The 27,985-nt window shown below is 35.3% G+C and overlaps 1 protein-coding gene across 1 annotated transcript; it reads right to left on the minus strand.

Annotated features, from left to right (window-relative positions):
- Nucleotides 1-119: 119 nt before the first annotated feature.
- Nucleotides 120-27,973, minus strand: nlk1 (nemo-like kinase, type 1). Its single transcript, NM_212956.2, is given in 12 exon segments — nucleotides 120-692; nucleotides 5,789-5,882; nucleotides 6,846-7,044; nucleotides 9,720-9,806; nucleotides 9,915-10,016; nucleotides 13,032-13,241; nucleotides 13,328-13,413; nucleotides 15,849-15,955; nucleotides 19,377-19,432; nucleotides 19,528-19,657; nucleotides 21,115-21,423; nucleotides 27,780-27,973. Coding segments are annotated over 11 exon segments (1,428 nt in total). The 5' UTR covers nucleotide 21,423; nucleotides 27,780-27,973; the 3' UTR covers nucleotides 120-643.
- Between the last annotated feature and the right edge of the window lie 12 nt (nucleotides 27,974-27,985).

A 27,985-nucleotide genomic window follows, 5' to 3' on the forward strand; every position in this document is an offset into this window, starting at 1 on the left:
GACGTCATACCTATATAGCCTTCGAATACAACATGACTTGCGCAGGATGCTTCATTGAGAAGAAACACTGAAAATAAAGAAATGTGAGCGATGAACAGAAAGCATGAGGAAGTAGTAACAAAGTAAGAAGACTTGAAGTACTTTTGGTTAGCAGAATTTCTAAGTATAAGGAACCCGCAAAAAGGAACACAGTGATAAAAGTCTATGGACAGAGTTTGGAGGATAGAGATGGCCGCAGGGGCGATGCTGAGGACTTGTGGGCACTGATCTGATGCTGGTCAGCGCAGTCTCGTCATATTTGCATTATTCCAGAAATCTGTATTGCACAACACTGATGTTGGCTCAATATTCAACAATCCATGAGATTCTTTTTTTCTTTTCCCTATGGAAAAAAACTATTTCCCATAATCCTCAATCACACACATTCTGTATAAAAGTGTTCTCAGCAGCATCTGAACCTCTTTTTTTTTCGTTTAAGTGTTGTGTGGAACTGGAAAAATGTGTTTTCTGGAGAAACCCCCCCATGCGGTGAGTGCTGAGACTTCGTTCAAAAAGCGGTGTGTGATCCATCAAGAACATCTTCAATCATCTCCAATGCAAGCTCGCTTCTATGATCAACACTTCCCAGAGTCCACCTCATCACTCATCTCTCCTCTTTCCTTGATACCTTTGATGAATGCCAGGCTGTGGATCTGATGAGACAGTGATGAAGAAAAGGAATGGTTTAACAAGATGCCAGAAGAAAAAGTAATTTGCTGGAGATGAATCATCAATGATCATCACAAACGTCACATGCATACTACTACAGCTTATGAGCAAAGCTAAATGAAGAGTTCAGATGCAAAACCTCTAAGTGCCGGCTAAAAGAAATTCAGTCAAAAAAGCCTCCTTTGTTTAGGCTGATTTATTTTACTTTAAAGACTATGGAAATAACTTTTTTTTTTTGCCATAAAAGTAAAAATTACTGAATCTACACAAAGGAGCCTGATAAAAATGCTCATTTTAGAAGAACATTTCAGAAGGCATTTAGAGGTTCTGAACTCTTCACATAGACTACTGTATCAACACCAGCTTTTTACATCAGAAACTTCAAAATATACTTAAAAGGGTTCAAATATACATTAATAACTTCATTAACAAAGTTCAAACAACATTTATGGTTTTCTCAAAAGCTCAGGCACTAATATTTGATAATCTTAGTATTTTTACATCTGATGGAAAATTAATTGAAAGAGTAACTTCTTACAAGTACTTGGGCATCTGGATTGATGATAAGCTTTTATTTAATGTACACATTGCTGACCTGATTAGGAAGCTGAAACTGAAGCTTGGGTTTTTTTTTTTTTTGGTTTTTTTTTTAGAAATAAATCTTATTTTAGTTTTAATGCTAAAAGAAACTTTTTGGTAACACTTTATAATAACTACACACTATGAATCATTTATTAAGCATTAACATCTAGTGAGTTGATTAATTGTTAAGCATTAACTCTACTTTCATAAACGTTAATAAGCAGTTCACAACTGCAGCTAAAATGCTGTATTCTTGACTTATAACTACATGTATAATGTGCCTAATAATTGTACTTTCATACTTTGTTAATGATTTATTTTTTATTACTAAATTAAGTATTGCTTTATTTACAAACCAGTTATTTTAGAATAGTTGGCGCTATTTCAAGATCATTCAGAATGAGTTACTAAATGAATAATAAACTATTCAAATAAACATTTATGTACCTTATTATTCAAGGATATAGTAATAGTTCATTTGTATGTTAATAAATGCTTTATTAACTGAACGTCATCCAGTTTTGTGACCTAATCTAAAGTGAGGACTCTTTATGCTTTAAACCCCTTATAAATGACAATTAAAATCTCAGTTAAATTCTAGGAAAAAGGAAAATAATCCACTTTATTCGTTTCTATTCGTTTGAAGATACACAAATCTGTATCAAACAAAAACAAATCTTAGTAACCTTATCTAAAATAAAATTACTGTACAGTTTAAATATTGCATCTTAATAGATTATTAAATTTGTATATTGTTGTTGTTTTATCCAATTTTATGTCATATTTTGACACTCCTGTTATTCGGCCATGTTTAAACTTTACAGTAATTAGATTTTTTAGATAAGAATGCAAAGATTATTGTTGATTTGATACCAAGCCTTTAATTATCATTTATAAGGGTTTATAAAGTATTAATAGTCCTTAGATTAGGTCACAAAACTTGAGTTTTAAAACAACAAATTAACTATTATTATATGCCTGGATAATATGAATTATAAATGTTAATTTCAATAGTTTATTAATCATTTAATAACCCATTCCGAATAATCTTAAAAACCTCCAACTACTCATTAACACAAATGGTTTGTAAATAATGCAATACTTAATTTAGTAATGAAAACTTAACCAGTCACAAATCATGAAAGAACAATTATTAAGCACATTATAAATGTGCTTACAAGTCAAGAATACAGCATTTGTAGTTGCAGTTATAACCTGCTAAATAACGATTATCAAGGCAGAGTTATTGCTGAACAAATAATGAACTTACTAGATGAGAATGCTTAATATGTGATTCATAGTGTGTAGTTATTATAAAGTGTAACCAACGTTTTTTTATCTGTGCTTGATTATGGTCATATTTTATACATGCGTGCAGCATCTTTTTTTTCCAACAAGACTTGATTGTGTATATCATGCTTCACTGCGTTTTATTACAAATGCAAAATCCCATACTCAAGGCATTTTATATAAGATGGTGGGCTGGACATCACTAGCTGCACATAGAAAACAGCAACTGGTACATTTTTATTCATACAGCTATGTTAGGTAAATGTCCAGCTTATCTTTGTACTGTTCTTTGTCTTAGTTCTTGGAATTTCCAGCTATGCTCTTCCAAGTGTTTGCTTTTTAAATCCAGTCAAATCACTTTTTATTTTTTTTATTTTATTGTCACATTGACAGCAGGACATGTACGATGATGAGTGAAAAGCTTAGGTCAGGGGTGTCCAAACTTTTTGGGCCGAGGGCCAGATGCAAAAAAACAAACGTTGTCGCGGGCCAAATTTTACATACATCACACAGACACGCATATATATATATATATATATATATATATATATATATATATATATATATATATATATATATATATATATATATATATATATATATTTACATTTACATTTAGTCATTTAGCAGACGCTTTTATCCAAAGCGACTTACAAATGAGGACAAGGAAGCAATTTACACAACTAAGAGCAACAATGAATAAGTACTAAAGGCAAGTTTCAGGTCTGTAAAGTCTAAGAAGGGAAGTGTTAGTAATTTTTTTTTTTGTTTTTTTTTGTTTTGTACAGTTAGTGTGATATTCAAATAGGCAATTGCAGATTAGGAAGTGAAGTGGAGACTAAATAGTTGAGTTTTTAGTGACTCTGCTGTTCTGATGCAGTTAGGGAGTTCATTCCACCAACTGGGCAGATTGAGCGTGAGCGTTCGCGAAAGTGATTTTTTTCCTCTATGGGATGGAACCACGAGGCGACGTTCATTCACAGAACGCAAGTTTCTGGAGGGCACATAGATCTGCAGAAGTGAGTGCAGATAAGAAGGTGCTAGGCCAGAAGTCACTTTGTAGGCAAACATCAGAGTTTTGAATTTGATGCGAGCAGCAACTGGCAGCCAGTGCAAACGGACTAGCAGCGGAGTGACATGTGCTCGTTTAGGTTCATTGAAGACAACTCGTGCTGCTGCATTCTGGAGCAGTTGAAGAGGCTTGATAGAGTTAGCTGGAAGCCCAGCTAGTAGAGAGTTGCAGTAATCCAGTTTGGAGAGAACAAGAGCTTGAACAAGGAGTTGAGCTGCATGTTCAGATAAGAAGGGTCGGATCTTTCTGATGTTATAGAGTGCAAATCTGCACGATCGAGCAGTTCTAGAAATGTGGTCAGAGAAGTTTAGCTGGTCATCAATCGTTACTCCAAGGCTTTTCACCATTTTGGATGCAGTAATGGTTGCCCCATCCATCTGGATTGAAAAGTTATGGTGTAGAGTCGGGTTGGCAGAAACTACAAGCATTTCCGTTTTTGTTTTATATATATATATATATATATATACACAGTTGAAGTCAGAATTGTTGGCCCCCATAAATTTTTAGCCCCCGTTTATTTTTTCCCCAATTTCTGTTTAATGGAGAGCAGATTTTTTTCCATACATTTCTAAACATAATAGTTTTAGTAACTCATTTCTAATAACTGATTTATTTTATCTTTGCCATGATGACAGTAAATAATATTTGACTAGATATTTTTCAAGACACTTCTATACAGCTTAAAGTTACATTAAAAGGCTTAACTAGGTTAATCAAGTTAACTAGTGAAGTTAAGGTAATTAGGCAAGTTATTGTATAACAATGGTTTGTTCTGAACACTTAAGGGGCTAATAATTTTGACCTTAAAATGGTTCATAAAAAAATTTAAACCGCTTTTTATTCTAGCCGAAATAAAACAAAAGTCTTTCTCCAAAAGAAAAAATATTATCAGACATACTGTAAAAATGTCCTTGCTCTGTTAAACATCATTTGGGAAATATTTAAATAAATCAAGACAGACAGACAGACAGACAGACAGACAGACAGACAGACAGACAGACAGACAGACAGACAGACAGACAGACAGACAGACAGACAGACAGACAGATAGATAGATAGATAGATAGATAGATAGATAGATAGATAGCCGTAGTTTGGACACGCCTGGCTTAGGTGCTGGCTCCAGACAAATAAAACAAAATAGTATACTATTTTTAATGTTGATATTAAGTACATAAAAGACAATAAATACATAAAGAAAAACACACATTACACATGTAGACACAGATAGAGAAGTACACAGTCAAAAAGGTGTACAGTTATATACCTCGAGTTTGTACAGAGCTGAGAAAAACAGCCTTTTCTTTATTATTGTGCACCTTAGGCATGGAATTATTTGCAATAAGACTTAATAACAAAATAAAATTGTGTCTATGAATTTAAATGTATTATGAATGGTATTGGAAGCAGTTTTGTTGAGAGGCCTGATGATATGTCATGTGGTGTTTGTGGTGTATTTTAAAATTGTTTTACTGTATAGCTATTACCTTGGCCAGGTTTGTCTTTTAAAATCTCAAAGAGACATCCTGGTTAAATAATGGTGAAATAAAATAATTATTATAAGTAATAATAATAATAATAAAAACAACACCAGAAACAACATTAAAACAACAAAATCATCTTAAATATTTTTAAAGAGTCAACTTTAACCAATTAAAAATAAAACAACTACAAACACATAAATACCACCACCTCTAATAATACTATTAATAATTGTATAGTTTATTATTATTGTTATTATTATTATTATTATTAACTTACAACCATTTTATGGCAAGATGAATACAGATAAAAGCATATTGCATACTAATAACAACTTTATAATTCAATAATAGATTATTAAGGAATTTACAAATACATAAATGTATTCATTAATAATTAAATACATAAACTAATTTACATTAGAAACATTAGATATCGTTTTCCAGATTGATATGATAAACTTAAAAAATAAATCTTCCTGGAGATACATTTTTTTAAAACATTCTTTAAAGCGCTTTAAGTAAATAATAATAACAAATTAACAACAATAATTAAAGCTAAAGCGCCTGCCAAATGATCTACACAAATGAGTTAACATTAAGCTTCAGTGTTTTCTTTAATCCTGAGCATGTGCAAAATGTTTGTACCACTGACCTGATGAAGGTTTTAAAGGCTGCGCTCTGGGGATTGATGCACAAAGGCACTCGTTTGCCTTGCTGGTGCTCTGTTATAAAACGATGGATGAGCTCTAAAATAAAGAGAGAAAACAGGTCATCAAAACATGTCCTTTGTATCAAACAACGATGGGGTTTCATGTCTTAAAGCAGGTGTCCCCAACCTTTTTCACTGGACCTTTTCCCCTTAGCAAAGAACCTTTTTGTCTTTTTCTTCCTCATTTTGCTGCTTGTAGGTTAAATTTGGGCGCTCAAGTGACCGAGATGTAACCGAGAGAATGCGGCCATTTTTTAAAATAAAAGATTAAAAAATTAATAAAAGATCGTTCAGACTCAGATAATAAATAAAACGGAAATTAATGATTAATTAATGATTTCTTGTCCAGCCCTGTGGTTGAGGAACACTGCCTTAAAGGACTAGAGCAGGGGTGCCCAATCCTGTTCCTGGAGATCTACTTTCCAGTAGAGTTCAGCTGCAATCCTAACCAAACACACCTGTCTTTAATTTTCAAGTGCTCCTATTTCAGATACTACATAGGCTGCGTCTGAAATCGCATGCTTCCATACTATATAGTACACTAAAAACAGTATGCGAGTCGTGTAGTATGTTCGAATTCATAGAGTTTGAAAAACAGTATTTGAGAAGTACCCGGATGACCTGCTACTTCCGGTGAGATTCTAAAGTGGGTATCTGATGGACGCAACACTATCCCATGATGCACTGCAAGAAAATTGATGAATAGAAGTAAAGCCACATAACTGTAGTGGGAAGGTCACATGATCATGACAAAATGGCAAATGTAGTACGTCTGAGATTCATTCATACTACTCGCATTCATACTGAATAGAACAGTTTTCTAATAGTCAAGTAGTACATTCAAATCGAAATGCAGTACCTACTAAGTAGTAGGTGATTTCAGATGAGGCCTTAGTTAGTTTAGTTATATTTGATCAGAGTTGGAGCTGAACTCTGCAGGAAGTTAGATCTCCAAGAACAGGACTGGGCACCTGGATTGGAGTCCTGAAAATACCATTACCTTTGCCCTGCCAGACGGAGTGCATGCTCTGCTCATAGTTGTGGCTGAACGGTCGATCCGCAGGAGGCTCAAAGTCTCGGGTATAAACCCTCCCGCTGGGCACAGAGTAACAGCACTTGCACATGCAGGTGTGGTAGCGAAGACGACCCTCATCCAGATACGGGTGAGACAGAGCGTCACTGCCGGAGATGCGCTTGGCCTGTAGATTAACAAACACAAGACTAATAGCTTTAATCATATTTCAATCAAATTCAAACAAACTATTTGCAACAGGAATTTGTAACATCCCAAAGGTGCTCAATTGGATTGCTATCTGGTGACTGTGGAGGCCATTTGAGTAAAGTGAACTCATTTTCATGTTCAAAAAACTAGTCTAAGATGATTTGCGCTTTATGACATGGTCAGTTATCCTGCTGGAAGTAGCCATCAGAAGATGGGTACACTGTGGTCATAAAGGGATGGACATGGTCAGCAACAATACTCAGGTAAGCTATGGTGTTGACACAATGCTAAATTGAAACTTATGTGCCCAAAGTGTGCCAAGAAAATATCCCTCACACCATTACACCACCACCACCAGCCTGACCAATTGATACAAGGCAGGATGGATCCATACTTTCGTGTAGTTGACGCTAGATTCTGACCCTACCATCCGAATGTCGCAGCTGAAATCGAGACTCATCAGACCAGGCAACGTTTTTCCAATCTTCTATTGTCCAAATTTGGTGAGCCTGTGTGAATTGTAGGCTCTGTTTCCTGTTCTTAGCTGACAGGAGTGGCACCCGGTGTGGTCTTCTGCTGCTGTAGCCCATCTGCCTCAAGGATCGATGTGTTGTGCGTTCAGAGATGCTCTCTCTGCAGTTGTAATGAGTGGTTTGAGTTAGTGTGGCCTTTATATCAGCTTGGACCAGTCTGGCCATTCTCCTCTGACCTCATAAACAAGGCATTTGTGCCCACAGAACTGTCGCTCACTGGATATTTTCTCTTTATCAGGCAATTCTCTGTAAGCCCTAGAGATGTGTGTGAAAATCCCAGTAGATCGGCAGTTTCTGAAATAGTCAAAGCAGTCTGTATGGCACCAACAAACATGCCACATTCAAAGTCACTTAAATCACCTTTCTTCCCAATTCAAATGCTCTGTTTTAACTACAGCAGATTGTCTTGACCATGTCTACATGCCTAAATGCATTGAGTTGCTGTCATGTGTTTGGCTGACAAGAAATTTGCGCTAACAAGCAGTTGGACAGGTGTACCTAATAAAGTGGCCTGTAAGTGTATATACTATTTACATATTGAAAGAAAATAACATTTGCTCATGTAGACACACACATGCACCATTTTCCAGTATTGGCATTGACTGCTTATTAAAAATGACAATCAATCAAGAGAATTTGAGGAAACTGACATCACTACTCACAGCAGTTCCTGAGTTTAACTCTGACTCTTACATCTGTAATGCATTTATTATTAAAGGGTCACGAAACACCAAAACACATTTTTTGATCTGTTGACAGTCGTATATGTGTCCCACACTGCTAAAAACACTATTAGGACACCTATATTTCACTAAAAAGTGTAAATTGGTTGTTTTTGCGTTATTTCAAGCAAATTTATACTTCCTGTTTGAAACGAATTTTTGAAGCTGCGTCACGGCCATGACATAATAGCGTTGTATTCCAGCGTGCAGACTGGACGTCTGTGCCAGAGTGAGTCTTATTATGTCTTACAGTGTGATGCATTAATGCATGAGTAAGGCTTGGTTCAAACCAATCAGCGCGCTCTATTGTGCAACTTCATTAATATTCATTAGTGTCACCGTGTTTACGCCCCAGAGACGCCACGTTGTGTTGGCAAAACAAGCGTGAAGTGTTGCTTTTATAGTTTGCTACCATTAAGTTTCGTTTTCATTTTCTCTCTGTGAGAGCTCAGCTGGATCACGTGTGGATTAACAGTGTACGCGACGCTCGACAACAATAACTTACGTGTCTAAGGAGGAACATTGTTTACCTGAGAGCTGTTCTCATCTGCAAACGCTGAAATCCGGATTCGCTTGTAACGTTAGTCCTCTCTTCATAATGACGCGGCTCTAGTTGCTGGTGATTGTCCTGTCTCTACAGATTTGGTAAGTGAGCGACCAGTGCTCTTTGTTTATTCAGTTTGTTCGTATCGAATTAAGTTAATTATTGCACTGAATGCAAACATGTTAGCACCGCATTTTGTGACCGGAATAACACACGCGGCTTTCTGACGCTACCTGCTGTGTACATGTAAGTTTCCGGGAAATGCGGAGGTTTTTTTTCTCTCATTCGCCGTGCAGTATCAAACATTGCATGAAAAATACACGCTTAGAGCAGATCCTCGAATAAAATATCGCGTTTGTCGCGAGGGACTTAATAAATTCCCTGAATGAAAGAGCCAAACTGCAATTAAAGTCCAACATTTAATAATTTGGCAAATAATTCGACTACAGATGTCCATGTAGGTTAAACACCATCACTTTCTCATGTGTGTGTATTTTGACTGAAACTCGCGCGTGCCCAAATAGACACTCCCACACCATCCCACTTTAGTTCCTCCGACACTCCCCCCTAAACAGAGCTGGACACGCCCACTTTTCTGACTTTTTCCAAAGTAGAGGTGTGAAAACACCCTGCTGAAACGAGGGGGTTTCATGGCCCTTTAATACTTTCTATTAAGAGTGAGAACATTAAGATTACTTCAGACTTTATAAAAAAAAAAAAAACGTGATTGGCAGTGAACTTGGCAGAACTTGGCAGAGAGGACTTTTAATTCAATTAAAAATGTTATCATATTTGTCATAATATATTTGTCATAATTTTATCAAATTTTAATATATATTGCCATCATACTCACTGGATCAAAAACTAGCATTCGGCACAAAAGATGAACGGCTTCATGTGTTGCCCCATCTGACAGCATGTACAGAACAGACAATGACGGCTAAAGGAGAGAAAACGATAACTATATTAACAATACTGCATTTGATTTGAGGACAGATTTCAGCCTAGCAATATTATAAACTAATAATTGTAAAGAAAGGTACAGAACTGGTTTGTGGGGTCCTCTGAGAATGTGCGCTCGAGCTCCTTCACATGCAGACGTCATGGCAGAAAGAGGAGGAGTCCCGAGGAGATCAGTGATTAGATCCAACTGAGAGAAGGAAAAAAAGACAGATATGAAGAGATTGCTAAAGACATCGAGAATAAAGTGACACTTGAATTCAGAGTTTCAAAATCAAGTTACAAATCAAAAAGAAAATCCATTTTAAGTATAATTTGTGTTTGTTAGAGACGATTCTTTAAAATACACAATGCAATTCAAATTTTTGTTGAAACCTAAAAGACATTCTTTTTAACACACATATTTTTACTATTTAAACGATTCTTAGAAGAAAAGCAAAAAACAAAAGTTTCAAATAATATAATGATTCATTTATATACCTTGTTTCTATTTTTTATCCTTTATCAAAATGATTTAACACCAGTTAAAGGTGCCACCAGTTATATTAACACCAGTTAAAGGAATTTAAATCTAGATATACCTAGGCATAGTTGAAAAATAAGATTTCAGTACATGGCAATGACATACTGTGAGCCTAAAACACCGTTGTTTTCTTGATCTGATTTAAATCCCTGTGAAAAACAAGTCGATCAGAACAAAATCACTGATTCTGATGATCCAAAGGAGATCATTAATATCCATGCTTGGGCAACATTTGATTTAACATTTCCTAAAAAGTTCACAACAATGATATTTTTCCCCCTTTTTAAGTTAATCTAAGCTTGTATTATACTTACCAATACCATGTACATGGGACTCCTATTATGAAAACAAGACCGGCATTTTCAGGCTATCGGATAACACATCCAGACATGGAGCACCTCCTCACAACTCATTGTCAGAACACAAAATATGGGAAAAACATACATACATTTATTCAGTGCACCTAAAAAGACACATGGTCTGTTTAACTGTATGTTTTGTTAGTTTAACCTGTATATTATAAAATGTGTTGCAAGTATTTGTAATAACCCAACATACTTGTGTAGGTTTGTAATGAGCTAAACATGTAAACCACTGAGCATTAGTGTTTAATGCATGTTTATGCATGGTGTCATATCTTTCCGCTCTTAAGGTTATTGCACACTGAATCAGAAACTTTCATATGTAATTTTCGAACGTTAAAAAAATAAATTCAACCTCACGTTGTGTGAATTCCACTGACACATTGCCTCTGAAACTTTCGAACGTCATAAAAAAATTCAACCGGGGTTCGATTTTTTTCGTTTTTCGCTTCCCAAAAAGCACTTTGAGGGGTGTTTTGACAGTTCAGAGCCATCATACAAGCGAACGGCAAAATACAAAAATGCCGTCACTTGAGCCACAGGTAACTTTGACAAATACAGTGTATAATACAAGACAGTATGTGGCGAACAGTTGAGAACCCATGATAGAGTCGGTGACTGTCACACCTCTCCCCTGCTGCTGTTTAGGGTGCGTGTGTGTGTCCATACATAAATTTGGTGCACAGACATAATCTCCGCATGGTGCGTTTCAGTCCATTGCTCCGATACATCAATGTGGCCATCATCTATTATATCATCTCCATTTTCTACTTTGGAGAAGAGAGAGGAGAACAATGCATCACTGCTTAAATTGATTCTGAAATGCTTTGCGTTCTCTCATAACGGATTAATTTATACACATTGAACTCAGTGTGCATGGTTTGTTTACTACACATTTTTTTCGCAAGTAAATACCAAATAAATGTATACAAAAATTTCATACTTTAGTGTGCAAAGACCTTTACTTTATGCCATAACATATTTCGGATTCTCATTTTACATATTTTCTTGATTTTTTTTTTTTTACAATAAAACCAAAATCAAGTGTAGTAGTGCAGTAGTTTTTTTTTGTAAAGCAACAATGCAATGTGGAAGCCATTATTTAAAACAGGCATTCTTTAAATGACTTTAAGAGTCATTATTAAAAACAGTAAACAGTAAATATATGGTCAACCGTTTGATAGAGAGGCAGTCAAAGGGTTAACCTGTATATTATAAAAATATTATACAATATTTGTAACACACCCGTGTAGGTTTTGTAATGAGGTAAACATGTAAACTACTGAGCATCAATGTCTAATGCATGTTTACGCATGGTGTCATATCTCTCTGCTCTTTCTCTCATTTTTCTGGAGTAAAAGCAACATGGTAAATTTAAAGGTTGATATTTAAATCCTGTCTGTGTTGTCACATACGTTAAAGCAACAAAATACAATTCTAAATACATTTCAGTCTGCCCACTTTTGCCAAGTACAATTATGATTTACGCTATATTTCATCCACAACAAAGGACCAAACTTTCTTTTCATTCAGTCACTGAGCTGAATTCCTAGGGTTGGAAATTGACTTGTAAAAGTGTTTCTGGATAATTTTTGCACATACCTAAGCCACATAAGCTCTATTTAAAAATCGGAGAACAGTTTAACATTGTATCAACACATTCCATATCACCTCTAAAGGGCACATATCATGCTAAATCAACTTTTGGAAGCTGTTTGGACAGAAATGTGTATGATTAGTGCGTCCACAGTCATGTTGGAGTGACACAAACAAGTCTCTTTATTTATTTATTTTTTTTAAATTTGACTTCAAATTTCCTGAATCCCAGTTTTTATTGTTGCCCACTTTGACATAGCATTGCAGTTTTTCCCCCCCACTGAGATTAGTTGACATGCGCGTATATTCATGTCCACAAGACAGGATTTGCAAAGAAACTTGGATTAAAAGATCTGCTCCAACTCTTGTTACAACAGCGTTTGTGTGCAGCTCATTCATCTTACTGTGGTATTTGTGACTGTGGGTCTCTGTTTCATCATGTCTGAGATTTTGCGGTTTATCCTGACATCTGACCCTGGTTATCCTTCTCTGAAGAGAAATGTCCCAAGAGTGGGTGAGGAGAACCAGCTCATTTTCATTTAAAGGTACAAAAGGAAAACAACGCTTTCCCAAAACTACATTTTAAAGAACGTATTATACATTATCTGATTTTGCATTTTGACCTGAATCTTCACTGAAATTTTCTTGAGGACACCAAAACGTATTTAACATCTTGTAAAAAGGCCAAAATTTTTAGGCCTTTAAAGCTAGTGTCCATCATCACCTGCTGTATGGGACTCTGAGCCTGGAAGAGAATCCGTCGGCCCAGCAGCTCGGCAAAGATGCAACCAACAGACCAGACATCTATAGATGAAGTGTAATGCTGGCATCCCATCAGCACCTCTGGAGCACGGTAATACTGCGTCACCACCTCCTGGGTCATGTGACGAGAAGGATCCGGCTCCTCGACACGTGCCAGGCCAAAGTCACAGATCTATTTGAGAAGAACGAGAGACCTCCATCACTTTGTGGTTCTTTTTTTTTGATTGACAGTTGAGCACTTGGTGTGGTGTGTGGTACCTTAAGCAGACAGTTGCTGTTGACCAGCAGGTTCCCTGGTTTGATGTCTCTGTGGAGAATGCCTGCTGAGTGCAGGTACTTCAGTCCTGAATAAAACAAAGCGTGAACATTAAGGTGTCATTAGTGCATATTTGATCTAAAATTGTGTTTTAGAATGAAAAAGTTCCTCATCCAGATGGGTTTTTATTGAATTTCAAAAAATGATCTACATCCACGCTGTACAGCCTACAACACATAATACGTGATCATTCACATTCACTTGGCATGCCCATATTTTGCAGGAATCTGTACGTGCAGTCTTCAGGTTGTGTGATAGTCATATGAGATGGGCTTGAGTCAAAGTCTCTTCCGAAACAGAATACCAGCATTTCCACACTAAAATGGGTTCTTCTCAAAAGCTTTTTCAAAATACAAAATTTTTGCAGGTCGAACATGCCAGAGTAGTGTGGACATCAAGCATAACAAAATGTATGCCTTAAAAATAATGCACCTTGATCTTTTAATTCTCAAGCATGCTCTGAATAAAAACATTTTAATTTTGTATTTGGAAGACATTTTACCAATGGTTTGGTAAAATGTGGTAAATAAATAGTAAATAAAACAAAGATTTACCTCAAACACATAGTAAATCTTAAACCCAGAAAACATATGAATTGTGAAGCTGCCTGTTATATATTTTTTTTATAAGAAATTTTTCTTAAACATCAAATCAGCTTTTAAGCATGATAATGTGACTGGATACTAAAAATAAAAACTCTCATCTTGTATTTTTGATAAAATAAACACTACAATTTTTTTAAAGCCAGTAAATATATATATATATATATATATATATATATATATATATATATATATATATATATATATATATATATATATATATATATATATATTTTTTTTTTTTTTTTGCAATGCTGATGTAACAACTATGGCCACTATCATCCGAGAAACTGCTTTTATATTAAATTTAGCAAATGATGCATTTTTTTGGCAAGACTTTAAAGTAATGCCCCATTAGTTAATAAACAACAAACGTATTACAGTATATTTTCATATTTGTCAACTTGAATTAATGAAAATAAAAGTTATCCAATGTTCTTGCTAAGTTTGTTAACATGTTAATTTAGGGATAAAGTACATCCAGGTGGTTGCTATCACAGGAAAACCCCACAGGTATTTGTAAAAGACTGAAGGACTTTATTCAGGGAAAACAACCATCCTGGATGTACTTTATCCTGCTTATTAAATAGCTACTTACACATAAAAATAACACACAAAACATAGTTCTGAGTAATAATAGTTACGCATGGCCCTCGACATGGCTGACACGCACCCTTTGAAAAATGTAACTACACGTCGCAACGATGCACATCTCACGCTTTGTGATTGGTCAGCTTGGTAGCGATGACGAGAGTGTGCAGTGTTGAGAGCTGCGAGCCCGATGGAGCGATTGTTTACTTATTGTCGAGTCCCGTGAAGGAGCTCCAATGGAAACTGTTGTTTTGTGTTTATCTTATGATTAAAGTTGTTGCACGTCTACCAATTCCTGCCTTTGAATTTAGCTATTTGGACATTAAGGTAGCGTTCAGAAAAAACAAAAACACGTGAAGAAACTTGACACAGAGAAATATAAAATCCTACTGCCAGCTAGTGTTTCGGAAGAATTATTGTAGAGTAACACAAACAGTGCACAGAAGTATAAATGCACAGCCACACGGACGGTAGGCACTGTGGGTCACGGCGATCAATGGAGGCAGAAGTATAAACTGGCCTTAAGTTGCACATTGTTTAACTTTGCCAAACTGTCAAAAACGCAAAGTTGACAAAAACAAAACTGACTTGACAGACAAGCAGATACATATGAAAGTCAGTAAAAGTATATGGATTGAAGCGTATTCACTGTAGGTCATGGTGATTCAAAGTTCCCAGAGGAGCTTGTAATATTTAGAGGTTGTTATCTGGGAATAACATACATTGCAATGTCACAGCTGACCAATCAGAACCTAGTATTGGAGATACTAGAGATATTAGTTATTGTAATAACTAATATCAACAAGCTTTTATTAAATGCAAATGCCGTAAAAAAAAAAAAAAAAAAAAAAATATATATATATATATATATATATATATATATATATATATATATATGTTTATACTCTGTTCATGTTAGTAAATTATTAACTAATGGACCATTATTCTTATTTTTTCCCCAAGTTTAACCTCATTAACATCTGAATCAACATCCCTACCCCAGACTTATTTAACACAAATACTGTTTCAGCAAATCATAATGAAAAAATGCATTTGACTCTCAAGAGTCAAAACTGCCCCAGTCAAGAATAACAGTTCAGGAGGGTTTCACTAACAAATTTTTATTCCCAGAACACAAGATTAAAGCTTTCCAGGCTGATTACAGGGGGTCAAATTTAATCCCATTCTGCAACAAAACATCAAACGTTCCAGATTATACACTCCTGATTTAGAATAATCCAAGAGAGACATATGCCCCATGTGAACTCACCCCTGAGTATCTGGTAGAGGAACACCTTGATGTGATCGGTGGTGAGAGGCTGAGGGGAAACGATGACTTTATGTAGGTCACTCTGCATGAGCTCAGTGATCACGTATCTGCACCACAGACCCAGTTAAGAAAACAACTGACCTGCAAAAAATGTCTACAGACACAACAACAACTTCCACTATGAGAACAAAACAGGAGAGAAACCTGTATTTGGACGAATTAACCCAAAAAATATTAAGAATTGAGAATGTGAATTCAATTTTACCAGCCATAAATCATTATTTTTTTATCTTAACACAATATTATTTGCATTTTTACCGTGCAGGGCAGATTATTTTACAGCTTTTCCTAACATTCTTGCACGTTTTAATTTCTAATACATTTACAGTTCCAACTGGCAAGTAACAGTTTTATTTATTGACCAAAGCTAATTCTCAGTTGCAATTGGCACTTGTCTAGGTGTTAATTTTGGATACTCAATACAAAGCAGGATACTTAAACATTTCACATTATGCTACAAAAAAAGTTCACATTTTTTATTACTGATATTAGAGGTTATAATTCTAATTTCTGAGCCACTGCAAAAAGGATAATAAACAAAATGGTAAAATGAGTACACCACTTACAGATCTCTTTTTTTAAAATAATAGTTTCCATAAGAAGCTATACAATAATATATGTGTATACAGAGTAAACGGGAATCAGAGAGTGAAATTCAATACCTTTTAAAACCATTTTTAAGACTCGTATCATATATTTTAAGACCTTATAAACACTTTTTAATTGGAAACACTGGCGAGATTTTAACTTGCAGTATATTTACTAAATTTTAATGTAAGAAATTAATCCAAAACTAAAACATTATTCATGTACTGAATAAATATCTATTAAATCTTGCTAATCCAACATGTTGGCGCCTATAGAGCTGTAGAAATAATGGTGTTGCCTTGGTTGGTTTCTGCAATAAACAAAGCAGCATGATGTTAAATCTAGTAGGATTTATTGATTTGATAAACTACACAGCATCCTGATACTCACAGATTTAATTCAGGCAAACTTTAGCATACAACCATAAATTGCATAATCAAAAATTATATAAAATTTAATACATTGCAAAACAGCCTTTAAGACTTTTTAATGCTTTTAAAGGCCTAAAATTTCTATAAATCAATTTGTCAACTTGTAATACTTTTTAAGACCTTGCGGACACCGTGGTGTAATCAGGGTTCCCACTTTTTCATGAACATCAGATTCAAGGACTTTTTAAAGCAACATTAACTTTAAATCAAACATTTTTGTAATTCACACTTAACATTTCTCTTTACATTTTATATTTACATTAAAAATGTCAGAGTAATGATGATTTGATTCTGTCGTTTAAAAAAAAAAAAGTTAAAAACAACTTCCAAGAACTTTAATAAAATTTGTCAATACCTGTAATATTCAAATGTGGTTTCTGAAATACGGATAAAATAAAAAAACTTTTTTATCGTTATTGTTTGGTTCTGTTTCGTTCTACTGCAGCACAGTACAACTTTTGAAACAACATTAATTTATTTTCCTTTGGCTTAGTCTCTATTCATCAGGGGTCGCCGTAGCGAAATAAACAACCAACTTATCCAGCATCTGTTTTTTTTATAGTGGTTGGCTTTCCAGCTGCAACCCCTCACTGGAAAACACCTATACACTCTCATCTGCTGTGGTGACCCCAGATTAATAATAAAGGGACTGAGCAAAACAACCATAAAAAAAAAAAGTTACATTTTTGTAGGTTGTAATTTCTTATTGCAACATGTCGCCTAAATTTAAATGCATTAAAAATATTCTGTCTGAGTGTAACGTATCATGGTTGATCAGTGATTCATACAGATCTCAACCTACAGTTTTATAACACACGTGAACCACGGATTAATGCATTTTTTTTACTTGTAGATTAATCCAAAATTTGTAACGGTCGCAGAGAGATCACATCTCACGTCATTCTAATCACATGTATGAAAGCATTTAGGCTTTCCTGTAAAATATAATGATGACGAAAAAAGGTTATTTGGGAAGTGGTGGGCTTCTTAAGTTATTATAGGTCTTTTCTGTCAAAATTTGTTAAGCCAGCATTAATGAATTCAGTGCAAGCTGCATAATTATTCATTAAAAGATTGGGATCTCAACACCCACGCAACATACATTATAAATGATGGTGATTTGCATGTTTATTAATCCTTTAAATAGCTGCATTCAAATCTGAAAACGTAAAAATCAAGAACGAGTTTTAGTCTTTTAATATAGTTATGAAGTTATAAACAGTCAAATAACACAGAAGTACTGAGATAAAAAAAAATTTTAAACCACTGATGTTTATTATAAAGAATAAAACACTATCATATGCATTAAACGTGACGCTCAAAAAAGAAAGATGTAGGCAGCAATTACATTGTTTAACCAATAGGTGGCAACAACCAGCCATCAAAAATATGCCACTGAATAATTCTTCAAAAATGACACACCTAGCAGTGAAACATGAAGTTTTAAGAATAAATTTGATTTGTACAAATTATAATGTTAGATTTGCACATGTAGTGTCATCAGCAACAGTAGTAGTAACAGTGGATTTTTCACAGTACTGAATATTTTACAATTTATTTTTATTCAGCTAATTTATTATTTCTTCATTTTATTTTTAATAAAATTACAGCTTCTAAGTTCTGTAAGTTAAAACAACATATAATAAATGGAAAGCAAATCAAATTAGTCTCCTCCCCTTTTTGGTTGATCTAAAAAAATGGTCCGATCCATGACAAAAAAAAAACCCTAATGTGATCTGAACTGTGAAATTTGTGGTCCGTTACAGCACTAATATTTACTTAAAAATTTATATAAATATGCTGATGTGTTTAAAAAATATTTTCAAATGGGGGTTAAAATTCTTGTGTGAGGATTTTCTAGTTTTATTAAATTGCGTATGCCATGTAAAATAATTTTTTCCATTCCATTTTCGATTTTGAAAACCACGATTACCTACGTTTGTAAATATTGCAAATGCTTTATATTATTTAGGCTCAACAATAGCATCTTCATGCAAAGTTTCCATATTTAATTACCCAAAATGTAACCAATCCATTAGTGTGACAGATTTTTTTACATTTTTTTTTCCATTGTATGGCAAAACATGCAATTTGTATCCAGAGCATTTATATACTTTCTAATGCAATTATAAAATATATATTTGATATTATTACGACTACCTGTGGTGGTATGCTGTAACCCTTTCCGCTATTCATTTGGAGATATTTAGGACTTGTTCTGGTCAGCTATTACGGCACGGTTGAGCCACTTTCACAATGATAACATCAAGCACAACACTGATATGCATGCAAATGCATCTACAGCAGTTATTAAACATTATACTATCTGCCAAATGCGTTACACAGTCACACAGTACTAATGGAAAAAGAACCAATCACTTAATCCCCTCAATAATGAGACAAGAATTGACTAAAATAATAAAATTACAAAGCATGAAATGAAGGATACATCTCCTCAAAGCAGTCGATTTGTGGAGGTTGGAGAATGTCAAGGGCAGAAAGCACCTGTCAGAGCAAATTAGCATCATTACTAAATCAATTCATGAAATTCTAAAGCACACATTGCAACAACAACAAAAAAAAATCTCTACGAAACTTACGTTGTCATGTTTAAAGAAACACAGCATCCGGAGTTCCCTAAACACACGTTTGCAGGAGACCAGGTTCTGGAAGACATTGGGCATTTTCTTCAGAGCCACCTTGCGTCCATCCCGAGGGTCAGTCACAGACCTGTTACAGCCAGATGTTAACATTTACTGAAGAAAATGACAGTGTGTGAAAGTCTTATATACAGTAGCATCATTCAAAAGTGATGTCTAGATGTAGAGAATTGATATCTTCCCCAGCAAACAATTGTGTTTAATAGAGGTCTGACATCTAAACGTAAACAGCTTGGTTAATAAAAGGCTAAACTTGAGCTGGCAGTGAAAATCTAATAGACATCTAAGAATAGCCCAAAACTAGACTATTCATCAAATAGACAGACTTTATACGTGTAGTTATTCCTTTTTGTTTAATAGATGACTAGTTTTGGCCTAATCTTAGACGTCTATTAGATTTCCACAGACAGCCCAAATTTAGCCTGGTTTTAGCCAAGATGACTGTGCTTAGACGTCTATTAGACATCTAATAGACATCTATTAAAAAAAATGCTTCCTGGATCACCTTGAACATGTTAAGCCTTTTCCCCCTCCATCTGCTGTGAGATTATTCAATGAATTTTGATCTTTTTTTGTACTTTGTATTAAGATTGCTGTATTCAGTGTAATTTAATTTTGGTCTCATTTTTATTTACGTTTGCTATTATTTCTCCTCGTTTATTATTAAAGCATCAATCAAATATTAATTAAAATATTTTACAAACTGCCGTCATTTATCTAATATGCGCTATATTGCGACAGCTTAGTATGGTGAGGGAGGCGAGCGCATAATTAAAATGCTTTAACTACTTAATAAGCAATACTTGGGAATCCAAACATGACTGTGTCTGCAGAGCGAGTTTTCTCCACGGCATCTATCAGGATCAGCTGTGATCGCCAATGCCATTCTTCAGTGTCATTCATCTGTGAACAGCGCCAGATCCATGCTGACCGTTAGAGCAAATCGCAGCCCGTTCTGTTGAGCGTGTGACCAGTCATAGGCGTTTAATATCTCTCTTAACAACGATTAAAAAGCAAGCGGGATAATATTTATGTTTGATTATTTTTAAAGGCTCATATTGTTCTGTGCATGTGCTTGGGTTTTGTTAAATAGTAATTTTGTTAAATAGTAAAAAGAGTGTTTTCTTTCTTCTACCAAAGAAGTGTAATTCTAAACGAAAATAACACTGACTGTCATATCTATTAGTGTAAGGCCAAATGCAATATAATGTGCTATAAAAATGTATAATTTATTATTGCTATTGTGCTTTCTTAACAGTCATTTTCTCAATACTGTGATTTTAACTCCTTTATTAAGTTGAAAGTGAGCAACACATATTTACATGTTGGTCAACACTGTTCATTAATAACAGTGCTCAGTTAGTTTTAACTTATTTAACCCCCAAACAATAAACAAAAACATCTACCAGGGCATTGAGAGACTTTGATCAAGCGTATCTAAAAATCAAACCAATCACAAACTTTTCAATGCTAGTGTAACAACACAATCTACACAAAAGTGTGCATAAAGATGACAACAGAACTTACCAGACCACTCCAAACGCCCCGTAACCGATAGGTCGATCAGGCTCCATTTCAGCAGGACTTGGAACCTCACTAGCTGGGTTACTGTGAGGTTGCGGGATGGCCGCCCCTCCGCCAGCGCTGCCCCCGAGAGACGCCGGGTGTCTGGGAGTCCCAGCAGGTGCGTTGGGCCCAGTCGGATTTGGTGTTGCGCCGAGGCCCGTTGAGGTAGTGCCGGCTGTGGTGTTGACACAAAAATATTTGTGGCCTAACTCTGATGCTGGGAACAAGTTACCACACACTGTCGGCCGAGTGGATCCATGGAAAGCCATCCTAGATTAGAGTAAACACAGAGTGGGAATTAAAGGAATGTAGCATATAGGGTTCCAGGATAATATACAATATAGTGTTGCACAATATACCGACACCAAAAAAGTATCGCGACACCCTGGTGTGCTCTGCTGCGTGATTAGGTGAACTCTGACACGACACAATAAAACCGAATCACGGGAAATGACTCAGACGTAGGCCTATGAATTGATAAACCACGTATGAATTGGTCAAACATCTTTTATGCGCTAAATCACTCACTTTTCCACATTACATTGATGATAAACAGACGCATGTACTGCTTTACGTTAACAAGCTGAAAACGAAACAACATTTTCCAAAGTTCAGTTGAGCCAAACGTAAACACAGCAGCTGATCGCACTGTCCTTGACATCTGAGATACAGCAAAGCAAATGATAAATGATATAAAATATGCTATGAAGTTTATGTTTTCATTTCAAATATATAAAAATATTATACACCCACAAATATGCTAAATATATACCAAAAACAATTGTCATATGTTGTGACACAAATAAGGATGCACCAATACCATTTTTTTTAACCGATCATGATACCAAAATTACAAAAAGTATCGACCGATACAAATCCTATCCTGATACTGTGCCATTTTTTTAATTTCATTTTTTTTCTATATTAGGCTAAATCATTTTCTGTTAATGACAATCCATATCGCGCCCGTCAGTTTCACTTTTATTAACTTAAAGGTGCAGTAGGTGATTGTCTTCAGAAACATTTTTTGTTGTGCTGGTTGAAAGTCTCTTCACAGTCCAATAGTAATGATTACAGTAAATGATCTAAATGTGTTTATATGTATTTTTATATTCTGGGTAAAGCATAAAACTAAAAAATGTTTTTCCAATCAAATAGAGTCGGACCGTCATCGCCCTTAAATCCAATAGGCAGGTCAGACTGTCTGTCAGCAAATGTAGATTCCTACTTCTGCGCATGTGTTTACGCATATCCGCCATTAGCGCGTGCCCGTCTGCATCACAAACGCATGCGCGAGAGCGAGCTGTGGGCCGCTCGCAGATGCCGAGTCGGAGCCAGAGGCGCCGAAGGACAGCCGAGCTCAGGCCGATTACTGTAAAGCCAGGCATGGGTATAATTCGCCCTTAAAGCAGCCGCGCGGTCACGAGACAGACCGGGAGAAATCAAAAGCTGAATTGAAACTTTTAAAAACCTGAATCAATATTGGAGTTACTTTAGCACGCTGGAGGAAGGACGACACCATGGCTGAAGTATTACTGTTAGACAGGTAATGTTCTGTTTTGAAACTATTTTATGTTAGATTGTGTTTTGTTATGAATGACTTATATAGCACAGACGTGTAGTTCAGCCACTGAAATCTCCCGGTGAAAGATTTATGTGATAATTTTCAGTTTCATAAGGTTCTTTGACAGCATCTATAATGTAGATTTATATTTATTTTAACAACAAAACACCAGTAAATAGCGCTATTCCGCCTAACCTGCTTTATTGAGCTGAAGTTGCTATTATATTCACATTGGGTCATTTTTGAACAATGATAGCCTTCCTATACTGTTTACCATGCTACTCTGAATATTCGCTCTGAAATAGCATGTAAGTGCGGCAAAGTATTTCATGTAATTTCTGCACGGCGCTGGCACTAACTAACTGGCGAATGAAATGAACTAGGTGGTTGTCTGTCGGCTGTTGTGACGCGGTGCGCACGCTCGCGATTTCAGGCTTTGAATCACAGTCCCTCCCCCCCGTCCAAAGATAATATGCTAAGCGGTTAGCATTTTGGCAGATCACCTACTGCACCTTTAATCAACTGCTTTGATTAAATGAGCCAGACTTTTACAATCCATTCACAGCACTGAACGCATTCCCCTTGGAAGAATAAACTCAGTCAGAAGGATGAGAGAACAGAATCTCATTGTAAGAATAACAACAAATGAGCCATGCTGAGATATATTCTCAAATTAGTATAGTCACACTCAACTCAGACAGTCACACCACATGACAAAAATGTAAGTAGAGGTCTGTAAACTAATCTAAAGCACTGGGATGCTGTAATAATATCTTGTCAGAGGAACAACATAAATGTATATCTTTTTAAAAAAAATACCTCTGGTAGATGACATCATGGACAGCTAAAAATGCAGGCCCCATCATTCACTCCTATATATAATATATAAATATGTTATTATATATGAATATGACAGGATCACTGTGTCATAAACAGTGATGACCAAACAACATCTCCAGGTTCTTTGAGAACCAGACCAAAAAGTTATGTGCACTTTTGTAAAGTTTTTTAAACAAAGCTGCAATATATTTCATGTTAAAATTGCTCGGCTGGACTGCTGACAAAATTAGTTTTTATTTCTATATTAGTTTTACTTTTAAAAATGATTCTACTCTTTCAGCCGACAGCAAACACTGAGTGTTTATAAATAAATAATATTTTGAAAGAAAAATAATTATGGTGTATTATCGATTTAGTATCGGTAACATATTTTATTTAGGTATAGTATCGAAGTCAAAATTTTGGTATCATGCAACAGTAATACAAAATTGTTGTTGAATGCTGTAATAACGGTATTTTTTAAGATATAACACTTTAAAAAATTATTGTATTAGTAATTTTAAAAAAAGCTTATGTAATAAATGAAATGAACAAATTTAAACAGATATTAGATATTTTTTCTGGGCTAATTAAATATAAAAAATAAAAAACACTTTAAAATACCATGAATGACTGAAAACATCAGTGGAAATTATGATTCTTTTTGGCTGTTGTCATTTTCATCAATGTATAGAGCACACAAATGCTCGGCACCAAGTATTTTGTGATATGGATATTGCATATACTATTTTATATACTTTTTATACACTAATCTTTCAATATTTTGTGCAGCGCTAATCACAAAAATGACAATTCAGGTACCATTATTAGCACATCTTTATCTGTATAATCACATCTGTATGATTTCTTCTGGTAAGAAGATATTTTGAAGAAAGCTAATATCTGATCAGTTCTAGTTTCCATTGATTTCTATTAAATGATGTGACAACATAACAGAGATCAATGGGAACTGAAAGTGCTTGGTTACCAGTAATCTTCAACACCTTTTTTGCTTAGCGGTAACGGCGCAAATTATAATTTTTTGGTGGAATATCTTTTAAAATGGATTAATTACACTCAAAAAGGTAGGTTAACAAAATACATTTTAGAATATGACAGCAAACTGAGAGCAAACTCACACTTACAAAAATATTATATTCTGAAAAAGAAACATGCTGTCATTTACTCTTCCATATGTACATTTGAAAAAATGGCAATAATGAAACTATAACTTATATTAAAAAAGCTTATTAAAATGCATTTACTGGAGACCGTTTATCCTATTCAGTTAAAAAAAGTTTCTATTTACAATAATGGTTCATGTCTGAATATGTAGGATGAAAAATGGCATAAATAAATTGGCGTAAAGGGAGGTTTCCACTGAAATATGTCAATATTTTGCTTCACAAAACTGCCATATACCTTAGGAAGACTTGGAAAAAAGTGTCAAGGGTTATACACACCACTTAAATACTGTATATTTTGTTTATTGTTGGCTTAAAGAGATAGTTTAGCTAAAAATCAATATGTACAGTTCATTTACTCACTTCACAGCGATCAAAGACCAGATCTACATTAAAGTGTCTGTGAATCGGAAGTTGTCTAATTGAGTAGGGGGCGGGGCTTTCTTTTGATCCATAATTTTCTCATCGCAAACTAAGAGGGGCGTGGTTAGGTATATTGTAGCTGAAGCCATCAAACTGACTTCAACTACTCCAAACATGTAAGCTAATGGTCAGACTTTGATTGAAGATAAGATTACCAATTAATTTTTACTTAAAATTAATAACTGTGCAAAATAAAATGTAAAAACTATTTTACAGACTTTAAACTTTAAAGCAGTGGTCTCAAACTGCTGGCCCATGGGACATTTACGGCCTGCCCTCCTTCTCCCTCTGACCCGCAACAGACATCAAAAATATCACAAGATTCAGCCCATCAAAGCATTTATTGAACCACTGTCATTGTTGTGCAGTCGCGTCTAGCCACTTGTGGTTTTGACCGCCCCCTAGTAAACATTTAAAGTACTGCATTCAGATTAGTTTTACTTTAATTTTCTCTCAGTGCACGGTCCAGAGTAACACACATGCCTTTTAATTCCTTGGCTGATTTAAACGTTAAAATATGTCCATAAGTGCTTTATTTTTTTTAGTAAAGCTCTATTTTTGTCATTTGATTATTATCAGTTTTATTCCACTTGTATTTTGCTGTGCAAACACATCTCAAAGGCTTACACGTTATGCTGGTAGTGTAGCAAATATGATCATTTTGCTAATATTGGATTCAAATGGTCTCATTTAATAGATTTTCCTCAAATGTTTAGTAAGATTTGAATACAAACTATGTACATTAATAAAATTAGTAAAAAAGTAAATGTGAATATGTACATACTTTCCCCCTCTCTGTTGTAGTTTTACAAACAAAGAAAGATATTGAGAAGAACGATTGCCAGTAAAGTCACTTAAGTTACCCCAAACTGCTTTCTGCTGTTCTTACACTATTGGTGCAATACAATTGGTTGGGACAGAATAATAATTACTATGCCTAATTGTAGTATTTGCATAGCAATTTAAACTCCCCCTTTAATATATACAACAAGAAACTAAAAGCTAGAGTTTTGACTGCATAAGAATGATTGACTTTGATCTAATGCTCGGCCAAACGCACACCAACCACAGATATATTTCAGCAGCTGATGCGTGACACAATAAACATGCTGAATTGCATCATCACTGGTGACAGGTAATGGTTTAAAAATATAAACGGCAAGTCTGTTGTCCTAAGCGCATAAATTATGTCAGATTTTCACTTTTTTTCTTGTGCTTGAATGTTAAATCTGCCCACCTATGAATTGTCAGTCACTACAATCGCCCCCACCAATTTGCGTTTGTGACCCCTGCATTAAAGGATGTTTTAGCTGAAACTGTGGTAGTGGTTAATTAAATTTAAGTTAACAACTCCTTAAGGTCAAAAAATACATAGGGAAAACTAAATTAATACACAAGGCCCCTGATAAGGGTTCATGAAGTAAAATGACGAGCCTGTGAAAGAAAATGTACAAAATCCACAGCCTCTGCAAACAGTCTAGCACAACCTTCCTGTCACATAAAGTGGCTTGCAAACAACATAAGCTTATGTGTGAATTTCTGCCTGCCATTATATTATGATTGCAACCTTGTTAAAAAGTATTAATTAATGTTTTATATACACAAATAAATAAATCACTCAAGTGCTGGTAGACTTTTATTAGAAATGATGACCAATGTACCACAGTTTCAGCTACTACAAATCCTTTAAAAATTCCTTTAAGACTCATGATAATACAAATGTGGAATGACATGTCAGTGAGTAAATGAGTACAGAAGGTTAAACCAACTTAAGACGACAAAATAATTTATGTAAGCTACGTTTAAATGTAAAAATTATAAACAGTTTTACGATTCCCTTAAACAATGTTGTCTTGGCGGAGGTTGTAGACTTCGGTAAAGACTTAACTTGCTCAAATTGAATTGGGTTACAGGGGAGAGCTATAAATAAAACATTAAACCTAAACAAACAAGCAAATATTAGGCAATACAAACAACTTGTCTCTTAAAGTCATTGTCCAGTACTACCGGCAGCCGCATTGCAACAGTGCAGCTTTAACAGTTACCCCGAAACATTAGATCAAATTCAATCAAGCCAAAGGTTGATGTACTTTAATCGTGTGCTCTGACAGCACCTTTGCCAGTAACAACAGTCTGCAAAAACATTCCACCTCTTGCTGGCGACACGTTTTTCAAGTTAACATCACTTTTCTACCTCATCTTTGTTCCTAAGAAGCTCCCGTTTCCTCAACATTACGTTATATCCAAGCTAACAAGCTACACTACAATGACACAAACCGTGTTACCGGTTGAATTTTAACCCGCTTAACGCCCCCTCAACATACCGGACTAAGTAACCTGCACACACACATCTCAGCTATCTAGTTAAAAACAATTTCAAACTCAAATTATAACATTACTAACACGACCTCACCAGCTGTTACCTCAGGCTAGCTAGCTAATTAATCTGCTCCGTGACCTATATAAGATGTTTATATGCACAAACGATGCCTTCAGAGCGCAAATAGCGGCATAAAGTGAAGGTATTACACCTTAATGCGTAAACGATTGCCAAACTAGAACTAAAAATGGCGAAATGGGCTAAGGTTTTATCGGCTGCAGATGTTTGTAAAGTTAGCTTTAGCACAGCGGCTAACCTCTCGGAGCTGATGGCAGCGGCGGCGGCGGAGCTCAGTTCTTCATGTCGGCCGCTGGAGGATCGCAGCGCTTTTCCTGCATTTCTACTCGCGGTAAATCCTTCACCTGCCAAGGATCCAAAACCCCAAATCTCTCGCCGTGTTCCTCTGCGCGATCTAGAAATCAGCTGTTGGAAACAGCGGTAGTAAGGGAGCAGAAGGAGGAG

This window comes from Danio rerio, chromosome 3, assembly GCF_049306965.1.
Source record: "Danio rerio strain Tuebingen ecotype United States chromosome 3, GRCz12tu, whole genome shotgun sequence".
Classification (NCBI taxonomy): Eukaryota; Metazoa; Chordata; class Actinopteri; order Cypriniformes; family Danionidae; genus Danio; species Danio rerio.